This window comes from Maniola jurtina, chromosome 17 (assembly GCF_905333055.1).
Source record: "Maniola jurtina chromosome 17, ilManJurt1.1, whole genome shotgun sequence".
In the NCBI taxonomy this organism is placed as follows: domain Eukaryota; kingdom Metazoa; phylum Arthropoda; class Insecta; order Lepidoptera; family Nymphalidae; genus Maniola; species Maniola jurtina.
In genome coordinates this window covers 11,152,087-11,174,452 of record NC_060045.1, presented here as the reverse complement: position 1 = coordinate 11,174,452, position 22,366 = coordinate 11,152,087, and the positions used below count along the sequence as shown (strand labels likewise).

The window sequence follows — 22,366 nt, the reverse complement described above, 5'->3', positions numbered from 1 at the left end:
TCTTTCGTTTCTTTCGTACGATCAAGCCAAATCGTTATATTTTATTTCTTAGTTAAAAATTATTTTCAAATTAGAGGGTAAGGTTTTGGCGATTGTGATTACCTAACGAAGCGAATAGTCACTAAGTGACTAAGTGTCTAAATAACAAGTGTAAATTAAAAATTTATAACACCCCCAACGATCCAAAGTATCTGAGTTTTCCAAAACATCATTTTCAAATAAATAATTATGTATTTAGGCAACGTCCATCTTGACAGCTTGACATTTGTCTATTGACATAATATTATGAACCTAACGGTTATCTAACCTTCTTTTCTATAAGAAAACTAGAAAAGAGCTGATAACTCTTAAACGGCTGAACCAATTTTTTTAGATTATAGCTAAGAACACTCTCGATCAAGCCACCTTTCAAACAAAAAAAACTAAATTAAAATCGGTTCATTCGTTTAGGCGCTACGATGCCACAGACAGATACACAGATACACAGATACACAGACACACAGATACACAGACACACAGATACACAGACACACAGATACACAGACACACAGATACACAGACACACAGATACACAGATACACACGTCAAACTTATAACACCCCTCTTTTTGGGTCGGGGGTTAAAAAGAGAAAATCCCTGGTCTCGATGTCAGGACAAAAAATACTCGAATGAATTAACGGAGTAACTCGAGTTACTCGATTATCATGCCTCGTCCATCGCTACCTCATTACCGAGTAGTGTTTGCGATGCAATTAAATTAAAACAAAGGAAGCACTTACGGTCCTCCCCCGCGCAGGGCATCCCGGGCGCCGCCGGAACATTGGGGAACACTGGAACAATACAATAATAACATTAACATTATAACTGCGGGTCGCCTGACCTCCACATCTGCGGAAAACTAAGTGGAGACCTTTCGTGACACACAAATTTTTAAAAATATTTATTTTTTAACTTATGACTCTCGTGATATATCTGGAAAGCAGGTTTTATTGAGAAGGGCCGGCAAAACAACTCAGCAGTTACTGTTTTTAACCAACTTCTAAAAAGGAGGAGGTTTTCAATTCGTCGGAATCTTTTTTTTATGTATGTTCACTGATTACTCAAAGCCACCTGGACCGATTTGGATTTTTTTTTGTTTGAAAGGGTAAGTAATAAGTATACTTTGCAGGTGGTCCCATATAAATTTGGTGAAAATCTAGTGAATATTTTCGGAGATGGAGAACAGAATTCTATAATAAATACGTAGCCTAAAAAATATACAGGATGTAACCAGAATGCTAGCAAAAACTTAGCAATATTATTAACACAATCCTATGCCAATAACTATTTGCCTTATCTTGTACATTGTTTAGTATTTTTCTAACCAGCTTTGTATAACGTGCAAAACTCGGGTCAATGTCCTACCTATGACTTGGCATTGACTTCGAGAGGCTTATTTACGGCAGGTTCGTTGACCTCTAGCATCAATGAAATGTTTTATTTGCAATATATTGTGAACTTTTAAAAAATACAGGATGTTTTTTCGTAGTTTTTTTAAGGGTACCTTATCAGTGATCATCAGTGCTATCACCTGTCTAAGATTTTGTTAGCGTTCTGGTTATATCCTGTAAAACAAATTAATACCAGTGAATGGTAACCCAAACAGTAAGACGATTTATGGGACAAAATCGCGCATCGCAGGATAAATAGATATATCAGATAATAATTGTACAACTCGGGTGAAGTCGGGGTGGGCTGCTAGTAAAATAATAATAATATTAACATTATAACTGCGGCACGGAAGACGTGGTTGACCTCCTTCGGTAAGTGAAGTCTTTCGTGACACAAGTATTTATATCTTTAAAAACTAAGTTAACATAGTAACTACTTCCTTGTACACAAATGCGAAAAGAAATATCGTATTATATTTTTAGAAATTTCATTGTAATGTTTTAACGTTGGCTTTTACTACATATATTTTTAGCCATAATTGACTTTCAATCTTATTTATTTTATACTGTCGGGTAAAATTAGAAACGGTTACCTTCCTGGTCAGTGATATTATATCATGATCAATACATCGCCGGCTCACTACAGAGCACGGGTATCTCTCACGCCTTTGAGAATAATTTGGAGAACTCTCAGGCATGTAGGTTTCCTTACGACGTTTTCTTTCATCGATTAAGCAAGTAATCACAGTTACACTAATATTATAAAGGCGAAAGTTTGTGTGTATGTGTTATGTGTGTGTGTGTGTGTATGTTTGTTACTCCTTCACGCAAAAACTACTGGACGGATTTGGCTGAAATTGGGAATGGAGATAGTTAATATCCTGGATTAGCACATACCTAGGCTACTTTTTATCCCGGAAAATCAAAGAGTTCCCACGGGATTTCGAAAAACCTAAATCCACGCGGGCGAAGTCGCGGGCATCGGCTAGTGCAATATAACTGCTTAAAATACACATAATTCTGAAAAGTTAGAGGTGCGTGTCCAGGATCGAACCCCGCACTCCCCATCTAGAAGGCCGATATCTTAACAATAGGCTATAACCGAGTTAAAGGCTAACAAGTCATAAATAAAGAAAAAATATATCAAACACTACAAAGATAGAGTTTTATCCTTTACTTAAGATAAAAAGGTTGCTCATAAAAGTGTCCTATGAAAGTTTTTTGAAAGTTTTTACTAGTTATAAAATGCTACGTGATTTTCGTCCTGCAAAAACTTTATCCATCGTCTACCTCACAATTTTAAATCTCATTGTGCCATCAAAAAAATGAGCCTGGATTAAATATCAAGCCATCCATTTACAGTAAAAAGCCACCAATTAACAAAATGTTACAAGCTTTAAAAATAACAAAAAAAAAATTATCTATCCTTTCAAACAAGTTGCAACATTCATTTTAGTTTCAATGCAATTCCAGATACCAATTAGGATCTCAGGACACCCAAAAGCTAATTGGTCTCGGATATGCCTGAAAAGTTAAGGCTATAGTTACTGTTCAAAAGACTGCGCCAGTTACCACTTGCCTTGTCCGTATAGCTTATTTTTGTCCATTGGAAATACCGGGCTTAAATTTCGCATTGCGAATTCAAAGTAGATATTTTAAATGGCCTGTTTGATGTAATTTCATGAATTTGTACAAGTCTGTATTATTTTGACATATTTTTTTTGTTCTTTTTCTATACTAAAGAGGTTTTTATTACTTTGTATATACTTAGGAGGAAATCTCCGAAAAGAATGATTCGATTGTAACACCCTTTTCACTGATAGATAGATTACATACATTATTACCGAAAGCCATAAGCTATAAAGTATATCACACGAACGAAGTCGTGGGCAACAGCTAGTTAAAAATAAAATGAAGCATAAACAATGAGCGAGTACCAATTCATTTAAAGTTTTGTTGAGAATATTTTCATAACAATAGGTAACCGTTAACTAGTGAGATTTATTAACACAGATAAAGTTAATTTGGAGGAAAAACGAATAAAAAGTTTAACAAAACAACTAAGTAAGCAATCTGTTTAATGTATCACAAACAAACAACGAACAAAGTTTTATAAAACGTAAGTTTCATAAATAACTGAAGTTTCTTTTAGCAGATGGAGCAAAAATTGTAGCTATATGAAGTACTGGTAACACTGTATTACTAGTTGTTTGCCAGCACTTTTTTGTCTATCGGATCATCGGTTCTTACCCACAGGTTAAAGAGAGCTTCACTCGAATTTAACGCATTGTGTACATTCTTAAAATAAGTAATCCATACAAATAATATTTGCAAATCCAAAAATGTGTCTGTCATATACACACATACACAACTTATTGACATATGTGTATACGTATATATGTATAGATGTACAGCATAAAGGTGCCCACGCACGATATCTCTCCAGCCGCGACGCGCGTACCGCGTAGCGCGTCACTGCCGCGCGTCGCGGCTGGAGAGAATATCGTGCGGGGCGCTGCCGCGACGCGCAGTTCAGCTGCAGTTCAGTTCGAGTGCGTGGGCATTTTAAGCCGTTGAATCTAAAAACTTGATTTAAGTAGTTTTCTGTTTAACGTAGACCCTCCACTAAAATAGTAGAAGGTCGTTTTTTTTACTATTCAAGCCACTCAGTCTATTATGCTATAGCCAAGGCATTCGGTATTCATGAAATTCTTTCTATTTTTCTACAGTCAAAAACAGAATTTCTGCCCATTCAAATTGGTAAACTCATTTGACTGTTCTAAAGCTCTTTCTTTACTTGAATAAAGTCTCGTATTAAAAAATCTGTCAAAGATTTACTTTCGAGTTCTTTTACTCAAAACACCGCACTTACTCAAGACTGGTGTCCACTGGGCGATAGATTTTGCAGATATTGCCGTGACGTTCCTTAATCTAAGGCTGTGACCTCATTTTTAGGGAACTTCGACGTCACTGGCAGGCGTCAAATGTTAGTAAATTAGTTAACGCAGGTAGCCCTAAAGTAGCCCTATTTTTCTTTGATTTCACGTGACTATAGCCTTATTATTTCACAATTTCAGGATCAAACCGAGAGTTCTTTAACTCCACAGAGTGCATTAGAGTCTGTATCATTAAACTAAATAAGTTCCTAAAGAAGAGCTATTCAATCAAAAATCAAGTTCTATGAAGTTGAGTACAGTTACAGCATCGCTGTAAATGTAGATTGATAAGATGGTGGAGCTGAAGATAAAACACGCTAACCAGATCATCCCGACATACATCATACAGTACAGCACGCATAGAATAGAATAGAATAGAATAGAATAGAATAGAATAGAATAGAATAGAATAGAATAGAATAGAATAGAATAGAATAGAATAGAATAGAATAGAATAAAAAAGAATAGAATAGAACAGAATAGAAAAGAATAGAATTTATTTTTATTCAAGTAAATTTTTACGAGTGATTTTAAATCATCAAAATAAACCACTGGAATGCCGTTCCTACCGAGAAGATAACTATTACTATATAATAATATAGCTCCTATTGAACATACCAGCGTACTGAAACGCAAAATCACTTATCACTTAATATCAGCACTAGATAGGATCAAAAATTCTAATACTTTTAACGATTCCCGCCTTCTCTGGAGGTTATTTTCTTTATTCCCGAAATGAATAGCACTGGATTTGGCGCCGCCTTTGTTCGCGCTCCTTTTATTCTTAACGCGTTTTTATCTCGGACCAAGGACAGATGAAATAAACAAAGCTTGTAAATGTATTACCACAGGATCTAACACCGTTGAGGTTTTTTAACCCCCGACCAAAAAAGAGGGGTGTTATAAGTTTGACGTGTGTATCTGTGTATCTGTCTGTGGCATCGTAGCTCCTAAACTAATGAACCGATTTTAATTTAGTTTTTTTTTTGTTTGAAAGGTGGCATCGGTTCAGCCGTTAGAAAGTTATCAGCTCTTTTCTAGTTATAACTGTAACCTTCACTTGTCGGGGGTGTTATAAATTTTTAATTTATACTTGTTAAATCATACTCAGAACCTAGTATTCAAGTTCAGAAAATGTATTTAGGTTCCTGTGTACATTGAAATGTAATAATAATTTACTACGTAGCAACTTTATTAAGAAGACAAATGGTGTCTTATAAGAAATTCTATTCTTTAAAAGAGCTCTCACCACCATCTCAACCCACTACCAAGTACGGATCTCCTTTTTAGAATGAGAAGGGTTTAAGCCACTAGAAACCCTTTGGTATTTACCCATTTCTTACATACACCGTTGAGTTATAGGTTTAAGGTGTATCTAAGTAGTTAGTGATTATTTATATTAGGCTATTATCGATTTCAAATTAGCAGGCGGCACAGTATAGAGCGAATCCATTGAGCGATAAGTGGTGATAATGTAATCAAGTGAGTAATATCGGATATTATGCCGTAATTTATGTCTAACAATAATGGTTGTTGGTATCTAAATATACCGTAATAAAACTAAAAAGCACACATGATATGATGAAATGAAAAGCTCTAATAAAGCACTTTTCGTTTTATGTTTTTCATACTGGTCATAATCAAGACAAATCTATAGAGTGTTCTTTAAGAGAGGAGGGAAACGCTGCTCAAGTGACATTCCAATGGTAGCCTGTAAGTCGAAGGAGATCTGGTCAACCAACCAAGATTTGGGGGAGGTCCACTGAAGCAGACCTTAAAAGAGTGAGACTCTCGTGGCAACACGTCAAAGTAGTAGCCAAAGAAATGGTAAACAATTGCTACAGCCTTAACAGGGCTCTCTCCGTCACTTACTCCATACAATCGTAGTTCCAATTTCATTTGAATATTAAGCAACCAGAGTCCATAAAATTTTGCAGGCATATTCTAGAAACTAATATCTGAGTCTGTGTTGTTTTAGATTTTTCTAAAAATATGTAGTTTTAAAATTACAGGGGCTCAAAGATTTGTAGGTGAATTTTTAAGACCGCGTAACTTTGAAACCAAATATTTTAACGGAAATCTGGTAAACCACAGGCATAGATATTAGTTCCAGGAACGTTTCTACAAAATTCCACTGAGTATGATTGGTTAGTATTCCAATGAGAGACGAACTACGTTTGTATGGAGCGAGTGACGGAGAGACCCCTCTTAAGCTCCACGAGAAAATAAAATGACTCCATCCTAGTTGAAGATAATCTGTAATTAATTTTCATTCAGCCGCACTACAATCTAGATCACCAACATAGTTCACAATTAACTTAGAACATAGCTTTACATGGGAGTCATGCTTGTTCTAGTCTTGAAACTAACTCAATTTCAGTGTGGAACGCGAGATTGTGGGAACCGGAAATGAGGCGGTGCGAAGCCTCCCCTCCCCTCTTTTTACCTCCGTAGGCGATAGCACCGCACTTCCGGTTAACCTTTAAAAGTTACCGTTCTCTTATCATACTATGTGCGGACGTGTGTGTATTTTCAGACCATGGGAGTTAATTTTGATATGGGTTTTACATAAACACACTTTAATAAATATTCATTTCATTTAATAAATTTAATTTTCTACCCCGAGGGTCGATACAAATAGCAACTCTCCTAGTTCAAAATAACTTCTAGGTACAATAAATTATAACGGATAACAGAGGAAAAACAAAATTACAATCTCGAAAATTAATCAAAGTAATGGAAACATATCCCATTTTCGGTAACGAGGCAGCCGTTTCGCTTTGGCCCACAAACTGTAAATCACACTTTAGTAGGTATAGAGTTGTTTGGGGCAACTACCATATCCCTACAACACATAGTTCTATTATGTATGTTGTAATTAACGACAATAAATAACGATCATTAGTGTCACAGCATTTTGATTAAACTGGTCTAAAACCATTCATTATCATTATAATCGTTACATATAGACGTCCACAGTTGGAAATAGTTCTCTTGTAGGGTCTCCCACAAACTACGGCCTTGAATCCAGCGGCTCCTTTGATGTCATCATAGTATAACTAGCCACGTATATCACAAACTGACTGACTGACATATTAAATTAAGAAATTGATGTCAGTTTCTCCTTGCGGCGGCGTCTGAATCCAGCGGCTCCCTGCAACTCGTTTGATGTCATCATAGTAACTAGCTAGTAAAATTTAATATGTCAGTCAGTCAGTGTGCAGAGCAGCAGTAACTGTATTTCTTAATATTGCTGGGTGGTGATGGAAGGCAGTCCCAATTAAAATTCACTTGTTTTAAATACACTTTAATTAACACGTCCAGAGAACGCGGCGGTCAGTGAGAGAAGAGAGAGGCTGAGGGTTCACATTGTGTGAACCCCTAACAATATTGCCATTTATTAATACAATTTTAATGTTGCACGCAACAGTCAGTTTATAATATACGTGATATTATAAACTGACTGACTGACATATTAAATTAAGAAATTGATATAAGTTTCTCCACACGGTAGATCTACAAGGATTTTCAGAATTTGCATCAGGGAGAAGCAAGGGTGAGTCAGTTAGTTGACAATACAAATATTAATTTAACACTGATCCAATCGCAAAACTGCATTAGTGTAATATGATAATATCAAATAACGTGTTACAAACCAATTTAAAACTATTTACTTTACCGGAGTGCGGTTTTAATTTGCAATAACCGTGTTCATTGTAATATAATAATTTCCAATAACATCGATTATTGTAATTCAATGCACATCTCGATAATTAATTTCATATCATAAAGCCTTCACGAGTAAGCTTACATAGTAAACAATTCTATTATTGAATATTCACAATGTAGATTTCTGTTAATTAACAGAATTTCAAAACAACTGTTATTATCGAAAAACCTACGTACCTACTCATATTAAAATAGTACCTTATGTCCACGACTTCGTCTGCATGGATAACACAAATTTCAAACCCCTATTTTCCCCCTTAGGGATTGAATTTTCAAAAATCCTTTCGTTGAAATGAGCTGTTCGTTGTTAATCGGGCAGTTAGTCACCTTTTCGTATATATTTAGAAGATTCACAATATAGATTTTTCTTAGTTCATAATATTTCAAAATTAGATCAATAAATAGAATCTGACTCAAATGCAGTAGTTTTAAGTCTTCACTCTACATGTATGTATGACATGTATTCAGCGTATTATATATTACGTCATAGTTTTTTTGCACTTTATCATATGAATCGGTTGCAATTTTAACACAAAGGGACAAAGACACTTTCACATATAAATATGCATAAAGATGAAAGAGGATGTAGACTGTAGAGGTTTCCATTATGACATGTAAAAAGCGATATCGTAGAACTTTCGTAGCATTTCGTAGCTCAATACGTAGCACGTAGCCTTTTCACTCAATTTATCATTATAGTAATTGATCCATGTTGTAAACTAAGGGATACACGGCGTGTGCTACCTACTAGTAAGGTATTAACGCTGAAAAAAAATTTTTTTTTTCATCTAAAACCACCTTCGCATTATTGCTATTCTAATAAAATCGGTTTGGGCCATGGATTGGATGGTTTCAAAGTCTATAACGGACTCAGGTAAAAACATTTTTTGTGTTTTATACTTATTTGAAAAAAAAAATGACACCTGCGACTTCTACAGCGAGATTTTTAGAATTCCGTGAGAACACTTTTGATTTTCTGGCATAAAATGTAGCATATATCTGTCTAACTCTACGGGATGCGAGCTACATATCTTTGTATTAAGTAAACTTCAAACTCGGATGGGTCATGAAAAGGTAACAGACAGACAGACATTGGTGTGTACATACTTTTGCATTAATTATAATAATTTTAGGAAGTAGGCACGGATAAACAAACTCTCATCAAATAAATACCGGTTATAGGATAGTCACCATTTATTTTTAATCACATTTTAAATTTGAGAACGTCCAATCAGCGGCAGAATCAATTAAACACGAAACTGAATGACAACTGTCGAGGGTTAATTTATAAAAGAGTTAATGAGGTACAGCCGTGTGTAGTTAGTTAACGAGACAACACTTTTGGAGGCTACGAACAAACGGATAAAGCGAATTTTAATTATTTATCTGTTAATATGCAGGTTTTGATTGACGTTTATCTTCACAGTTATTGCCACGACTTCGTCCGCGTGGACTATAAAATTTTCAAACCCCTATTTTACCCCCTTAGGCGTTGAATTTTCAAAAATCCTTTCTTAGCGGATGTCTACATCATAATAGTTATCTGCATGGCTCAGCCCGATCCATCCAGTAAAACGTAAAATGCACGACTTCATCAGAGGTTACAATAAACAGAAATGAAAAGGCAGCCATTGCGAAGTTTTTAATATTTTAACAAAGTTATTACTTTTTACACTTTGCCTCATGCCGGTTCGGCGATTTAAAATTTTAATTCCATGCTGTGATTTTTACGAAATGGAGTGCCTGGCCGATGCTGGTGTTTATTGTGAACTTCACTCTTGCAATAATATTATTATTCTGATTTTTTTATCATAACTTTTTATATTCCACTTTTAATTTAAACCACCTTCACTATATTGAACTTGTTTGTTTATTTGTTTTTTAACTCCCCAAAACTATTTTGTTCTGATGTTTTTATCAGAACTTTTAACTATTTTAAAATTTGTTTGTTAATTTCTGTCCCTATTACGAAAAAATTAAGCAATCTTCGATTTTCGGAAAATCTTTTTCGGAAAGAAGTTACGAAAATCTGGCAAATCAAAGACAGATAAAAACAGTATGTAACATACAGGCAGTCAAAAGTTCTATGCAAACGAAATTCCACGTGAAACATTTTATGAAGAAAAGAAACGAGGCATAGTATTTGAGAATTTTTTAAATTAAGTTTATAAATCCTCACGTCCTCACAAATTAGAAAGTAAAAGAAAAACTTTTGTATTAAGTTGTTCCGCTGCTGGCGAGATGCCACGGCAATTTGAGCGTTCAGTGGACAATGTGGAATCCTTCCAGGGATTTGTTACTTACACTCATGCTTATTAACCTTCTCTTGTTTGCCTTTTGTCGAATTTCGATAAACTCTGTCCCGCGTAGAAGCATCTACGCTAGGCGGGGTACGTCCGAACTAGCGCGAAATTAGATAAATAATAATCTAAATACATATATAAAAAAAGGAAAAGCTGACTGATCTATTAAGAGAAGTCTCTCCGTCACTCGCTCCATACAAACGTAGTTCCAATTTCATTAGAATATTAAGCAACCAAAGTCCATGAAATTTTGCAGGCATATTCTAGAAACTAATATCTATGCCTGTGGTTTTCCAGATTTCTGTTAAATTAAATGTTTTATAAGTTAAATCTATGGAAATTGGTATTTAAGCCCCTCTACCCCCCCATGGCCACTTCAGCTTTGCGACCCGTTCAGCTAAGTCGGTTACTTTAGCTTTTTACAGATCTCAACGGAAAAAGCTGTGCTTGGAGTTTGTCTACGTGATCAAATCAGATTTTACCTAGCTGAATTTACGTTCGGATTTCCTTTTATCTCTACTCTACTCCAATTCAATATTGAAATTCACGGAAATAAACATAAAACTAAAACAAGGACTAGACCAGCCCTTGTTTTAGACAAAATGTTTCAAAACAATATGCAGTGATAAATCTGTACACTTTCGAATACAAATTACATAGTTGAAACTGAAACTTTTAAACTGAAATGTAACAGGGAGTTTTGCTCCTATATTTTCTATGTTACAGTGTAATATATTGAGAGGTCACTGTTGTAGTTTAAATCGTTTTAGTTAACTTTGGCAGCGCGCTCGTCCATTTGGCTTGCACGCGTCGTTAACCCGCTTTGCCCACACATGTGGCGACTTGGATCCAATATTGGATATTGCTTTTGACCGGGTCGAAAAAAACTAATAGGAATCAACAGCAAGAGTAAATAGGCATCTTGTAGGCAAGCATGTCCTAACCTAGGCCTCATCATTGATTTTTATTTTGCAATAAAAAAGCAAGCCTATTTTGTAGTATTGAAAAAACCTCGTTTAAAAAGGGTTACTTTAGGTAAAAATATTCAAGCACTATTTTGTGGAAGGATCTTAACAAATCCGCCGTTATTGTGTAAGAGGCCTCGACCATCAGAAATGAGAAAAGGACGAGAGAGAAAGATTGTAGCTTAAATTACTTGCATAAATAATACAGTGTAATTCACAAATATTTGGGAGTTACTGTTGTAATTAATGGAAGGGGTCATAACCCTCGGAAATGAGTTTATGACGCAGAGAGATTGTAGTTTAAATCGTTTTAGTTAGGTTTCGCAGCGCGCTCGCCCATTTGGCACACGTGTTGCATCTAAATAAAAATAAAATAAAAACTGTCTTTGTTGTTGTTATAACTTTGCAGCCTTATAGCAGCAAAAGCACTTTCCGAAGCTCGTGTTTCTATGCCCGATAAAAGTGGAACACTTGATATTTACAAATAAACCACTATTTTTTCTGATCCATTTTTCCTCACACTATCCAAAGTAAACAATAACACAATATTGTACGGAGTTCGCCACGGATGTGATACACGTTCGTAGTTGACCATGTTGGTTTCAAACTTGAGTGTTTTTGCAGTTTAATAAATATTTTCGTTTATATTTACAGTCAAAAAATAAGATTGTAAGCTACTTGCAAGTTGACATAGCTGATTTCTAGCAACGTTTCGTAAAGTGAAGAGAAAACTGCCTCCCTGCTTCCCCGAAGGAGGAAAATTAAAACGGTTTGTGATCTTTTACCACGCTAAGTGTAAGCATAGGAGCTACTGCTACATGTAACAAGACTATTAGTAGCTCCTGCAACAAAGTCTTGTTACATGTACTAGTAGCTCGCACATGCCAGTAGCTGGTATACTTTTACGCTAGCTATAGGAATGTACTCGTAGTTCGCACTTGTGATCAGTTGTCAACATCTGGCATGCTTTTGTGCTAGCTACAGGCTACTGTACTGCACTGGCGCATTTGAAACCCTCATAGCTTTAGTTTTAAGTTAACGTAATTAATTATCGTAAAAAATTAGTAATGACAAAAAAAGGATCGATGCTTTTGAGATGTGGTGTTGGCGACGCATGCTCTACATATCATGGACTGAACATCGAACCAACGTCTCAATACTTAACAAACTTAAGATAAAGATGAGGCTATCTAACATCCGTCTGCGGAGGACCCTTGAGTACTTCGGTCACATCGCAAGGAAGAACGCCAGCAACATTGAAAAACTCATGGTCACTGGTAAGATCGAAGGAAAGAGACCCCGCGGACGTAGCCCGAGACGTTGGTCAGACCAAATAAAAGAAGCGGTCAACACACCCATCTGTGATGCAATCCACGCGGCGAGAAACAGAGAGCAATGGAAGAACATCTTAGCAAGGATTGCGTCAAAGGGGAGCCACGATCCTCAAAATTGAGGAAACGACGCAGGAAGAAGAATTAATTATCACTACTACATCATTGTTTGACAATCAGAAAGTGTACAATAGTACCCAAATAGAATAAATGACTTTGACTTTGACTTTGTAAGAACTCTAACTAACGTCTTCTGGCATATGTTGGCGCAGCAGTGACGACATCAAGCGGCGGGTAAAGCGAGCACAGATGGTGCCCGGCTGCGAACCTCTCACACACACTCGCACTGCAATACACCACTTGCCAAGCGCACTCGCGCAAGCACTCGCCCGCCTGGCTCCACGACACCGACGGCAGACGCATATCGATATCGACTATCGATTAAACTCACTACACACAACACTATACACTAATAGAACCATTTGAACAAATCACTTTTGACATAACTACTGGCCATTTTATACGGGCGGCCGCCACTTATGTATTATTATTATACTATTGAATAGTGACTTGTCTATCTACATACAAACGATGTTTGATTCTAACCAATCAAAAAAATATATAGAGACGTTCTAGAAACCAATTGATGAGTTCGTGGTTTGTCAGATTTCCCTAAAAACATGTAGTTTCAAAGGTACACGAGCTTTTTTAAACCCGTGTAACTGTGAAACTGCACTTTTTACATAAATCTGACAACACAGACACAGGCATTAGGTTCTATAGGTGTAGAAGCTAAAATAAAAATTAAAAAATGCCTTCACAATTTTACAATTTTTAAATTGTCTTTCCATAACAGATTCAATATTTAACACGTTTTATTTCATATTTTAAAAATAGATATCCATTTTTTTTAAGAAACTGAACTGCACTATGCACTATTCTCACCATACTTTCTTAGTGTCAAAAGTAATTTACTCAAACGGCTCTACACTAACAACCGCACTAAAGCACATCGCACACATGACACATTCCAGAATCGAGCAAAACACGTTTGTACCCACGGGACCGCGCAGTATTAACTGATTATAAAACTTATATAGATTAGATAAAACACCAGGTCCAATGGAATCGATTCAACAATGCGCGTGATTTCATTACATCGATATTTCTGTTATCGATAAGATTATTAAACTTATGATACGAGTAGTTCATCTGTCGGGCGTCGCTGCTACAAATGGTTACTTTAATGCTTAGTGAGCGAGTGTATGCGGGCTGGAAGGACGTGTTATCATTTTGGTGATAAGAGATACCTGAACGATAACAGGTATATGAGTTATCATACCCGTATCAATGTTTGTGCAATGATATATTTTTGTACGGAATGACAATAACTTTGTGCAATCCAATAACAATAGTTTTTTGACTTTCAAAGTACAAATACATACACACAACACACATTTCATAGTACAACGAAAGTGTGTCCGTCTGTTGGTCTGTTATTATTTACGGTTCGACACATTGTACAGAACTCTCAGCCATGCAGGTTTGCTCACGATGTTTTCCTTCGCCCTTAAAGCTCACTATGTTGTTCTGTATATATGCCAGGAATGAAAACCACGAAATCACACTAATATTATAAAGGCGAAAGTTTGTGTGTGTGTGTGTTTGTTACTCCTTCACGCAAAAACTACTGGACGGATTTGGCTGAAATTTGAAGTAAACATAGATCATACTCTGGATTAGCACATTAGGCTACTTTTTATCCCGTAAAAATCCCTGGTTCCCGTGGGATTTTGAAAAATCGTAAATCACGATTTCCTCACCGCGAACACACGATAAACTTATTATTCAACGCGGGTAACACCGCGGGGCACAGCTAGTTTTAGATATTTTTTGTGCAGGCGGAATTTTCAGCTGACTTTTAAGATCAGTGGGGAAAAGGACCTCGTGAAACCATCAATCCGTTAGCTCTATCTTATCCGGGGATTACGTACTGTCGAGAAGTTTCAGAGCTTGAAATTCATTGCTAATAGTCGTTAATGGTTTCGAAACGAACTGAGCTACGGTATTTTGTCTGAACTTTTACCGATTAGCAATTAGTATAGCGTCGTTAAATATAAGCTTTTGGTAAAGGATTAATTCAGCTTTCTAAGGTGCAGTAGCATGACAGGCAATTAAACTCATGTTAAGGTTACCGTTAAAATTTGACTGTTGATAAAAACAAAATGAGTTGCACTAGTGAGGGTTAGTTGACTTTGGATCAAAATTTTACCTATAACCTTAATCGTGGAGGTTTGAATACTGACTTGTGCAACCCTCTTTGCTGGGCAAAATTTAATCCGCTTTTCTGGATTGCTGGTGGACTAAGGGTAACCCGGACAAGATGAAAAATAAATTTCCGTAGTAACATAACTAGTTATGCACGTAGGTACAACATATAATTAGCTTCTATATATTGTTATTTATCTACATTATTGTATCTGATATAGGTAATCCCGTTCTTTATCTACCAAGCATGCATTGATACCAAGTCAACAAAAATTTATCTTTCAATTGATGCTTTGTACTTAGGTACCTAATTTAGTAATAAAAAAGTTGTAGTCAATGGGGACTGCAGACAGAAGTGAAAACTAACTATAAGTAACTGTGATTTTTCGGATTTTCAAATTAATTGTAGTAGGTATCAACAATTAAAATTTCATAATTTGTAAATTATAACCACTAACACGTCTTGTTTAGTTTTTAAATCTGTCGGCAATATTAGCATATCGGTCGAAGTATTTGATTATTCCAAAGTCAACCTAACATAATCAAGGCCATTGATTTTGGAAGCGCTAGCCCTGTGTTCTGTGCATATAGCCAGCCATCAGAGTAATAATAATCAAAAATTTCTACACATCTGTAAAGGCTGTGGGTCATAGTCATCAGTGTCATAGTTCTTTGCCTGTGCTGATGGGGAACGAATGAAAAACAACAAAACTACGTTTCCAAACCTGGATGCAGTAGATCTTTTGAAAGTACGCTTATACAACCAATTCGTGCTACTTTCTGACGTCCGAAAACTATATTATTTTCGCTGTACATAATATAGAAAAAAAAATCAGCGAAATCAATATCACTCAGTGAACAATTACCTAGATCTAGATCTTGATCGCAATTTTTCGATAACCTTAATTAATCTATTGTAAAACGATAAAAATGTAACGTACCTATTCAGATTATTATATCACAAAGTATTTCTTACATAAATAGTACAAGCTTTCTTTAAAGTCGTATTGCTTATTGCTGAGGTTGAGCCCCCTTGTCCTTAAATACATAATGGTAGGGGTTCTCTTAGGATACTAAAGTATTTGGGGTCCTTCCCCATACAACTCGACTAAGAGAACGAGGTTTGGACTCTTAGATTTTTCAATTATTAATCATCAGATGTTAGTGAAAATAACTGGGACCTAGGGCTTAACGTGCTCCTCGAGGCACGGAGGTAACGAAAAAGCCAAATTCAGACCTCCAAAGTCCAAAGTCAGTCACCTATCCAGTTACCGACTTGGATCAACGTTGCTTAGCAATCGGAATCAATTATGCGTTGTGACAACTAGGCTACACATCCCTTAGTTCCAAATTGTATAACACATCATATTAAAATATTTGGTAGAATAGATACTATTCGTAAAGTTTGCATACTAACAGTTGTCGTTCCGATCGAAATCGAAAGGCGATATTAGATCGCCGGGCACCGACGGAAACGGGTGGCTGGCCGCCGCATACAGGAACTCAGTCCAAAATCCTCTCATTTTCCACTCCCGATCACCCGTGCATCGATAATCCGATAACAGACATCTCGCACATCACTAACCCCAACTTCACGTCGAGTTAAACTGTCGCTATTTTAAAAACGGAACATGTATTTTTAATTCGTATTTTTTTTGGAATAAAGTTTCGCGGTTTTTTCTCGTATTATTTCTCGCGTCTCGCCGGCCAGTGCTATTTACAAACAAAACGGGGGAAAGTTTTTAATGACGCAGATTAAATATACCAGCCAGTGTTGTAAACGAAACCGAAAAAAGTTGAGTGTAAAAAAGGTTTTACTTATTTGAATTTAAAAATAAATATTTGTCTGTGGTGTGTTGCCGCGATAGCGTCGCGGGCGACTGCGCGATCCTTATCAAAGCGCCTGTTTGGTATCGCTGTGATAACGTTCAGCCATAACAATTAGTTGAAACAACTGATAATGTTTGCTTAGCAGAAATATGTTTTCGATGATTAGATTTTTTTTATAAGATTCATTTATTAACAATAAGTTCATTTATTCACATTAAACGAGATGCGGTTGAGTAAAATAAGACAATGGCCAGCCCCGCCCCGTTTAAATGCTAATAGTCTCACTCACAACTTTGAAATGGTACTCCACATTATTTTAATAATACATGAGTGATGTTAGCGGAAGCCGTCACAATCATCCTATTAACATTCGGTCAGGATTTTTTTAACAGATTTGATAGTATTTGCATAATAACCCAAACATTAATTCAAAAAATGTAATTAAAATATACGGCACGCGGGCATGCATGCAGCAATAATAAGTTAGGCTGTGTACCTATTACATCATTCGCGTTACTTATATAATTTATAATACGAGTTATAATACAATCGGGGATAATCGAACAGCGAAAGAATTTTTGAAATCGGATGAGTATTTTCGGAAATTACCCCCTACATCCAAACTTGTTTCTTATAGATGTAGATTTTAATTAATAAATGAAAACTAATACAGTCATACTCTCAGCATTTTTTACTTTTATTAGAGACTTAGGCAAATAAATTAAAAAAATAGGGTACAATTTTTTTTTTTTTAAATCCAGTTCAACCAGTCTACAAAAAATTGCAACCTTACTTTGGAATAATAAAAATAAAGCGATCGGAGATCAAATGATTTTTTTTTTTCAATTCAAGTTATTTTTCACTCACCCTTGTAGTGCGCTCTCTTGGATTTCTGGTCACAGAGCAATGCAAACACCTCCAAAAGACAGTCATCGTTTTTCTTTTGCACCATTCTTGTACCATGACTCATTTGTCTGTCTTTATGTCTGTTACACCAATGGTCTGTGCACATTCCAATAATGAGAGTTACATGAAATGTCTTCGGGATCCACTCAAATTTACACTTTTGCACTATTGGTGACTGGTTAAAAAGTAATGCACTGTTCAAGATTTTGTATGTAATATTTTACACAAAGATTTATTATATTGTGTTCAGTTTTCTAGATTTCAATACCTAAGTAACAGTTTCTTATAAAATATAAAATAAAAGCTTCCTCATTAATACAATAATATGATTAAAACATAAAGGATTCTCTTTTCCATTTTAAATTAGAAAAATATCTAAAAACAAGTCGGTAATTGTGCTCTACTTGGAACTAATTGCAGAGTAACTTAAATATATTTTTCAATTACAGCGCAGCTTAAGTTGTCCGAGAGCCAGTCGTGTGTAATTTACACCACATTCGTTTGTCTGTGTACGTTTTAGTAGCAGTCCTAAGTGGCTATTCAGACGTGCCACAACAGCTACACCACTACGACAAAATTGTCGTCAGACAGTGGTCTGTGTGAATGCATTTACACCATGAATACATGAATAATGAGAGAAGTTTCCTGATGTTCTATCTGATTTTCTCCTTTCAAAAGCATTGCGTTTTCCTCTTTTCCGATTTTGGTAGTAATTTCTTAGTTTTTCGTTTTAGTAGGTTATTGGTTATGTTAAAGTTCTTTTTTGTAAACTAAACGCTTTTAGAAGGAGAAAATAAGACGTAAATTTGGCCCAGTATATTCAGTCGGTATTGACTATATGTTCATTACCACCGTTGAATGCTACTACAAATTTTAGTACGTGTGAAAAGAACGCGTTTTCGTTTAATTTTGTGTTCCAGCGACATTTTTACCGCCGGCGCTGTTGGGTGTGGTTGTGGTACGTCTGAAAAGACCCTAGGTACAGGACTTAGTACTAACTTTAAAGTTACAGTTTACAGTTCAAACAACATTAATCAACATTTTTTCTTGTCTCAGGGACTTTCGGACTTTAGAGACTACTTTGGAGCATTTATAAAGTTAAATATTTTGAGAGAAAGCCGTAAAGTGGAAGGTTTTAGTTGCTTTTCTTGCTTACTTAGTTAATTAAATGGAGTTTATTATGCTGGAATATTTTTTACGGTAAGGGCTTTTAGTGGTAGATTTTTATATAGATATGGAACAAACACATCTATTAATAGAGGTTTCACAGTAAATCTTTGGAACTGTATTACTGATATAATGGGTTATGAATCAGCTCAGATAGATAGAACACTTTATTGCACACAAAAAAAACCATGACAAAACAAAGAAACTATAAACCAAATACAATTTTGTATGCAAAGGCGGCCATATTGCTTAAAGCTTAGCTTATTAAGTGGCTTAAACTGATGAACACTTCTTTTCTAACTATAGTTCGCTACAAGATAAATAAAACTAAAACTATAAATAAGTAAAACTCTATGGATAGAAACTAATATTATTTAGGTAAACTTATTAAGCTCCTCGTTAGGTTAATAGCTACATTGAATAAACCTGTATTAGCACAATATACATGCTGAATATCATGAGCTAATCAATTTAATAGGTATCTACTCTCCGCCCGGTGGGTATCGCTAGCTATACGGTAATATATTTCGTTAATGGGAGCCTTTTGATCGCGCTTAGAACAGGTCGGATGTGCTTAATTCAATTATAAATTAATCTACATACAGTATGCGTTTACAAAATATGCTGTGTTAGTATCTAGGAGGTACTACCTATAGATTTGTTTAAGTAATAATTAGATTTTGTACGCGTATAGCTCTCCCCGGAGATTTTAAAAAAAAAGAATATTAGCCATTTTTAATCATGACTAACATTCCCCTTTCCCCTCCAACTAAGCGTTAAAAGCTGGTGCTAGGAGCGGATACGACAATAGTGCAACGGGTGGGGTTTGAACCGTCGACCTTTCAGATTTCAGTCCGCTCCTATAACCGTTGAGCTATTGAGGCTTACTATTATAGAATACTAGGGGATGCCCGCGGCTTCGCCCGCGTGGATTTCGATTTTTTTAAATCCCATGGGAACTCTTTGATTTTCCGGGATAAAAAGTAGCCTATGTCCTTCCCCGGAATGTATTCCTAGTCTGTACCAAATTTCATTAAAATCGGTTCAGCGGTTGGGCCGTGAAGACGTAGCAGACAGACAGACAGACAGACACACTTTCGCATTTATGAAATTAGTATGGAAGTATGGATAGTCATCAGTGAAAGAATTTTCAGAATCGGGTCTTTAGTTCCGGAAATACAAACAAACTCCTTACACACAAACTCACAAACTAATAAATAAGTTTATAAATATTAGAATACATTTATTACGAGTGCCGTTAAGAGGGGTCTCTCCGTCACACGCTCCATACAAACGTAGTTCGTCTCTCATTGCAATACTAACCAATCATACTCAATGGAATTTTGTAGAAACGTTCCGGGAACTAACATCTATACCTGTGGTTTTCCAGATTTCCGTTAAAATATTCGGTTACAAAGTTACGCGGTCTTAAAAATTCTCATACAAATCTTTGGGCCCCTGTAATTTTAAAACTACGTATTTTAGAAAAATCTAATACACCACAGGCACATAAATTAGTTTCTAGAATATGTCTGCAAAATTTCATGGACTTTGGTTGCTTAATATTCAAATGAAATTGTGACTACGATTGAATGGAGTAAGTGACGGAGAGAGCCCTGTTAAGAGAAAGGTAGAGAAGGAGAGAAAGGTCTGAGAGCGCTCCATATTTAAAGACTAGCTGACACCCGCGACTTCATCTAAGTGGATTTAGGTTTTTTATATCCCGTGCGAAATCTTATCAACGAACAAAATCACGTCTACCCGTTCCGTTGCATCTTGAAGGGCAAACCATCAAACATACACACTTTCGCATTTATAACATTAGTAAGGATTAGTGATTATTAATAAAATATAATTTATAATCATTTGGAACCCGATACATTTCAATTTAATTCCATCCAGTTTGTAATTTAGAGATGGTCTGCGATAAGTAATTAAAAGTACCTATGTGTCAACACGTTGAAATTTTATTTTAAAAATGACTTTTTTAAGTAGTACGTTATAATATGAACCAGCAAACCATCAGTGACCTTTTTAGAGTTCCGTACCTCAAAAGGAAAAACGGAACCGTTATAGGATCGCTTTGTTGTCTGTCTGTCTTTCTGTCTGTCTGTCTTTCTGTCTGTCCATCTGTCTGTCTGTCTTTCTGTCTGTCTGTCTTTCTGTCTGTCTGTCTGTCAGTCCGTCCGTCCGCCCGTCGTGTCCGCCAAGAAAACCTATAGGGTACTTAAATCACATAACTAAAATCTTCACCGCCACTTATCACGTCAATATTTTCATTTGAATTTATACACAATAAAGTCTAAATCCGAAATCTATTGGTACTAAAAACAGCAGAAACAATTTTCAAGCCAAAACCAGTACTGTAAGAACACTTCACACTTATACACTGTATAGCTTTTTTAACCGACTTCATAAAAGGAGGAGGTTCTCAATTCAGCCCATTTGTTTTTTGTATATCAACGTCTAGTCCTATCACTAGTCCAAATAAAAACAGCGGTCGATGCAATGCTGAATACGCGAATGAGTCGCAAAATATCGATTTGGCACAATATGCCATATCGCTGCTCCACTTTAGTATCAAAACCTATCAAGGCTAAGAAAGTACCTACCCACTAGATAAAATGTCGATCGATTATTATTAGTAGGATTTATTTAATCGATTTTTTGGCAATACGTAGATTAGTCGCGTTTAAAGATCATTACAGTTAACTCCTTTCGCATTAGTCCCAAAATTAACAATAAGGTTGTGCCTATGTTAAAAATAAATTATTTCTTAGTAATAATTAAATGGTCTTTCAAATAGTCTTAAGTGTTTTAAGTAAATAGTCTTAAGTGTCTGTGAAAATTCGTAAACATTCACTGCTAGTTTAACCATTTTAAATTATCGATTTAACTATAAGTAAAAGGAATTCAAATAATATATGAATCACATCCTTATAAGAATTATTATTTCCTACAACCATGGTCACATCTATGTAATTCATACAAGCTCCCTTACTAATTAAGCGTTTTGATGTTTGATGAAACGTCTCTGATATGACTATAGTATGCGACAGGTTGAGATGGCAATCGGGATAGGGACGCCCCGCACACCCGCACAACTCCCGCGCTAACCCCGTGCGAGATAGCACGGGTCACGGGGGTGTGTGAACAGTCCCCCCGCCTCTTACTCCGACAGTGCTCCGATTGCCAACTCGACCTGTCACGTACCATAGTAGGCATCGTAAAACTGAAGTGGCAATGAAAATGTTCTTTAAGTTTCAAAACTGACCATATTAAATATTGCTTTTTCTTGTTTATTTTTCTCAATAAAATCCGCTTTTCAAGCGATGATGGTAGATCATAAGAGCCATAGCCTACATTAAACTAATATTTTAGAGTTTCCAAAAGGTCTTATCTAACAAAAGCCACCAGCTAATCATACTCGTAATATGTTGAAATAATTTACATGCCTAACCCTGTAACCAGGTCAATGACACCGAAACATAGATAAACTCC

General features: G+C 35.9%; 1 protein-coding gene across 8 annotated transcripts in view; it reads right to left on the bottom strand.

Moving 5' to 3' along the window:
• LOC123873817 (atypical protein kinase C) overlaps positions 1-22,366 on the bottom strand; it is a 260,236-nt gene that overhangs the window by 13,218 nt on the left and 224,652 nt on the right. For 6 of the 8 annotated variants that reach the window (XM_045918882.1, XM_045918880.1, XM_045918876.1 and 3 more), the window contains one exon: positions 780-830. In XM_045918882.1, coding sequence (XP_045774838.1) covers positions 780-830 — 51 coding nt within the window. Of the gene's footprint in view, positions 1-779; positions 831-12,942; positions 13,164-13,639; positions 13,770-16,379; positions 16,832-22,366 lie in introns of those variants that run through there. The other 2 variants (XM_045918883.1, XM_045918884.1) reach the window with 2 other exon arrangements.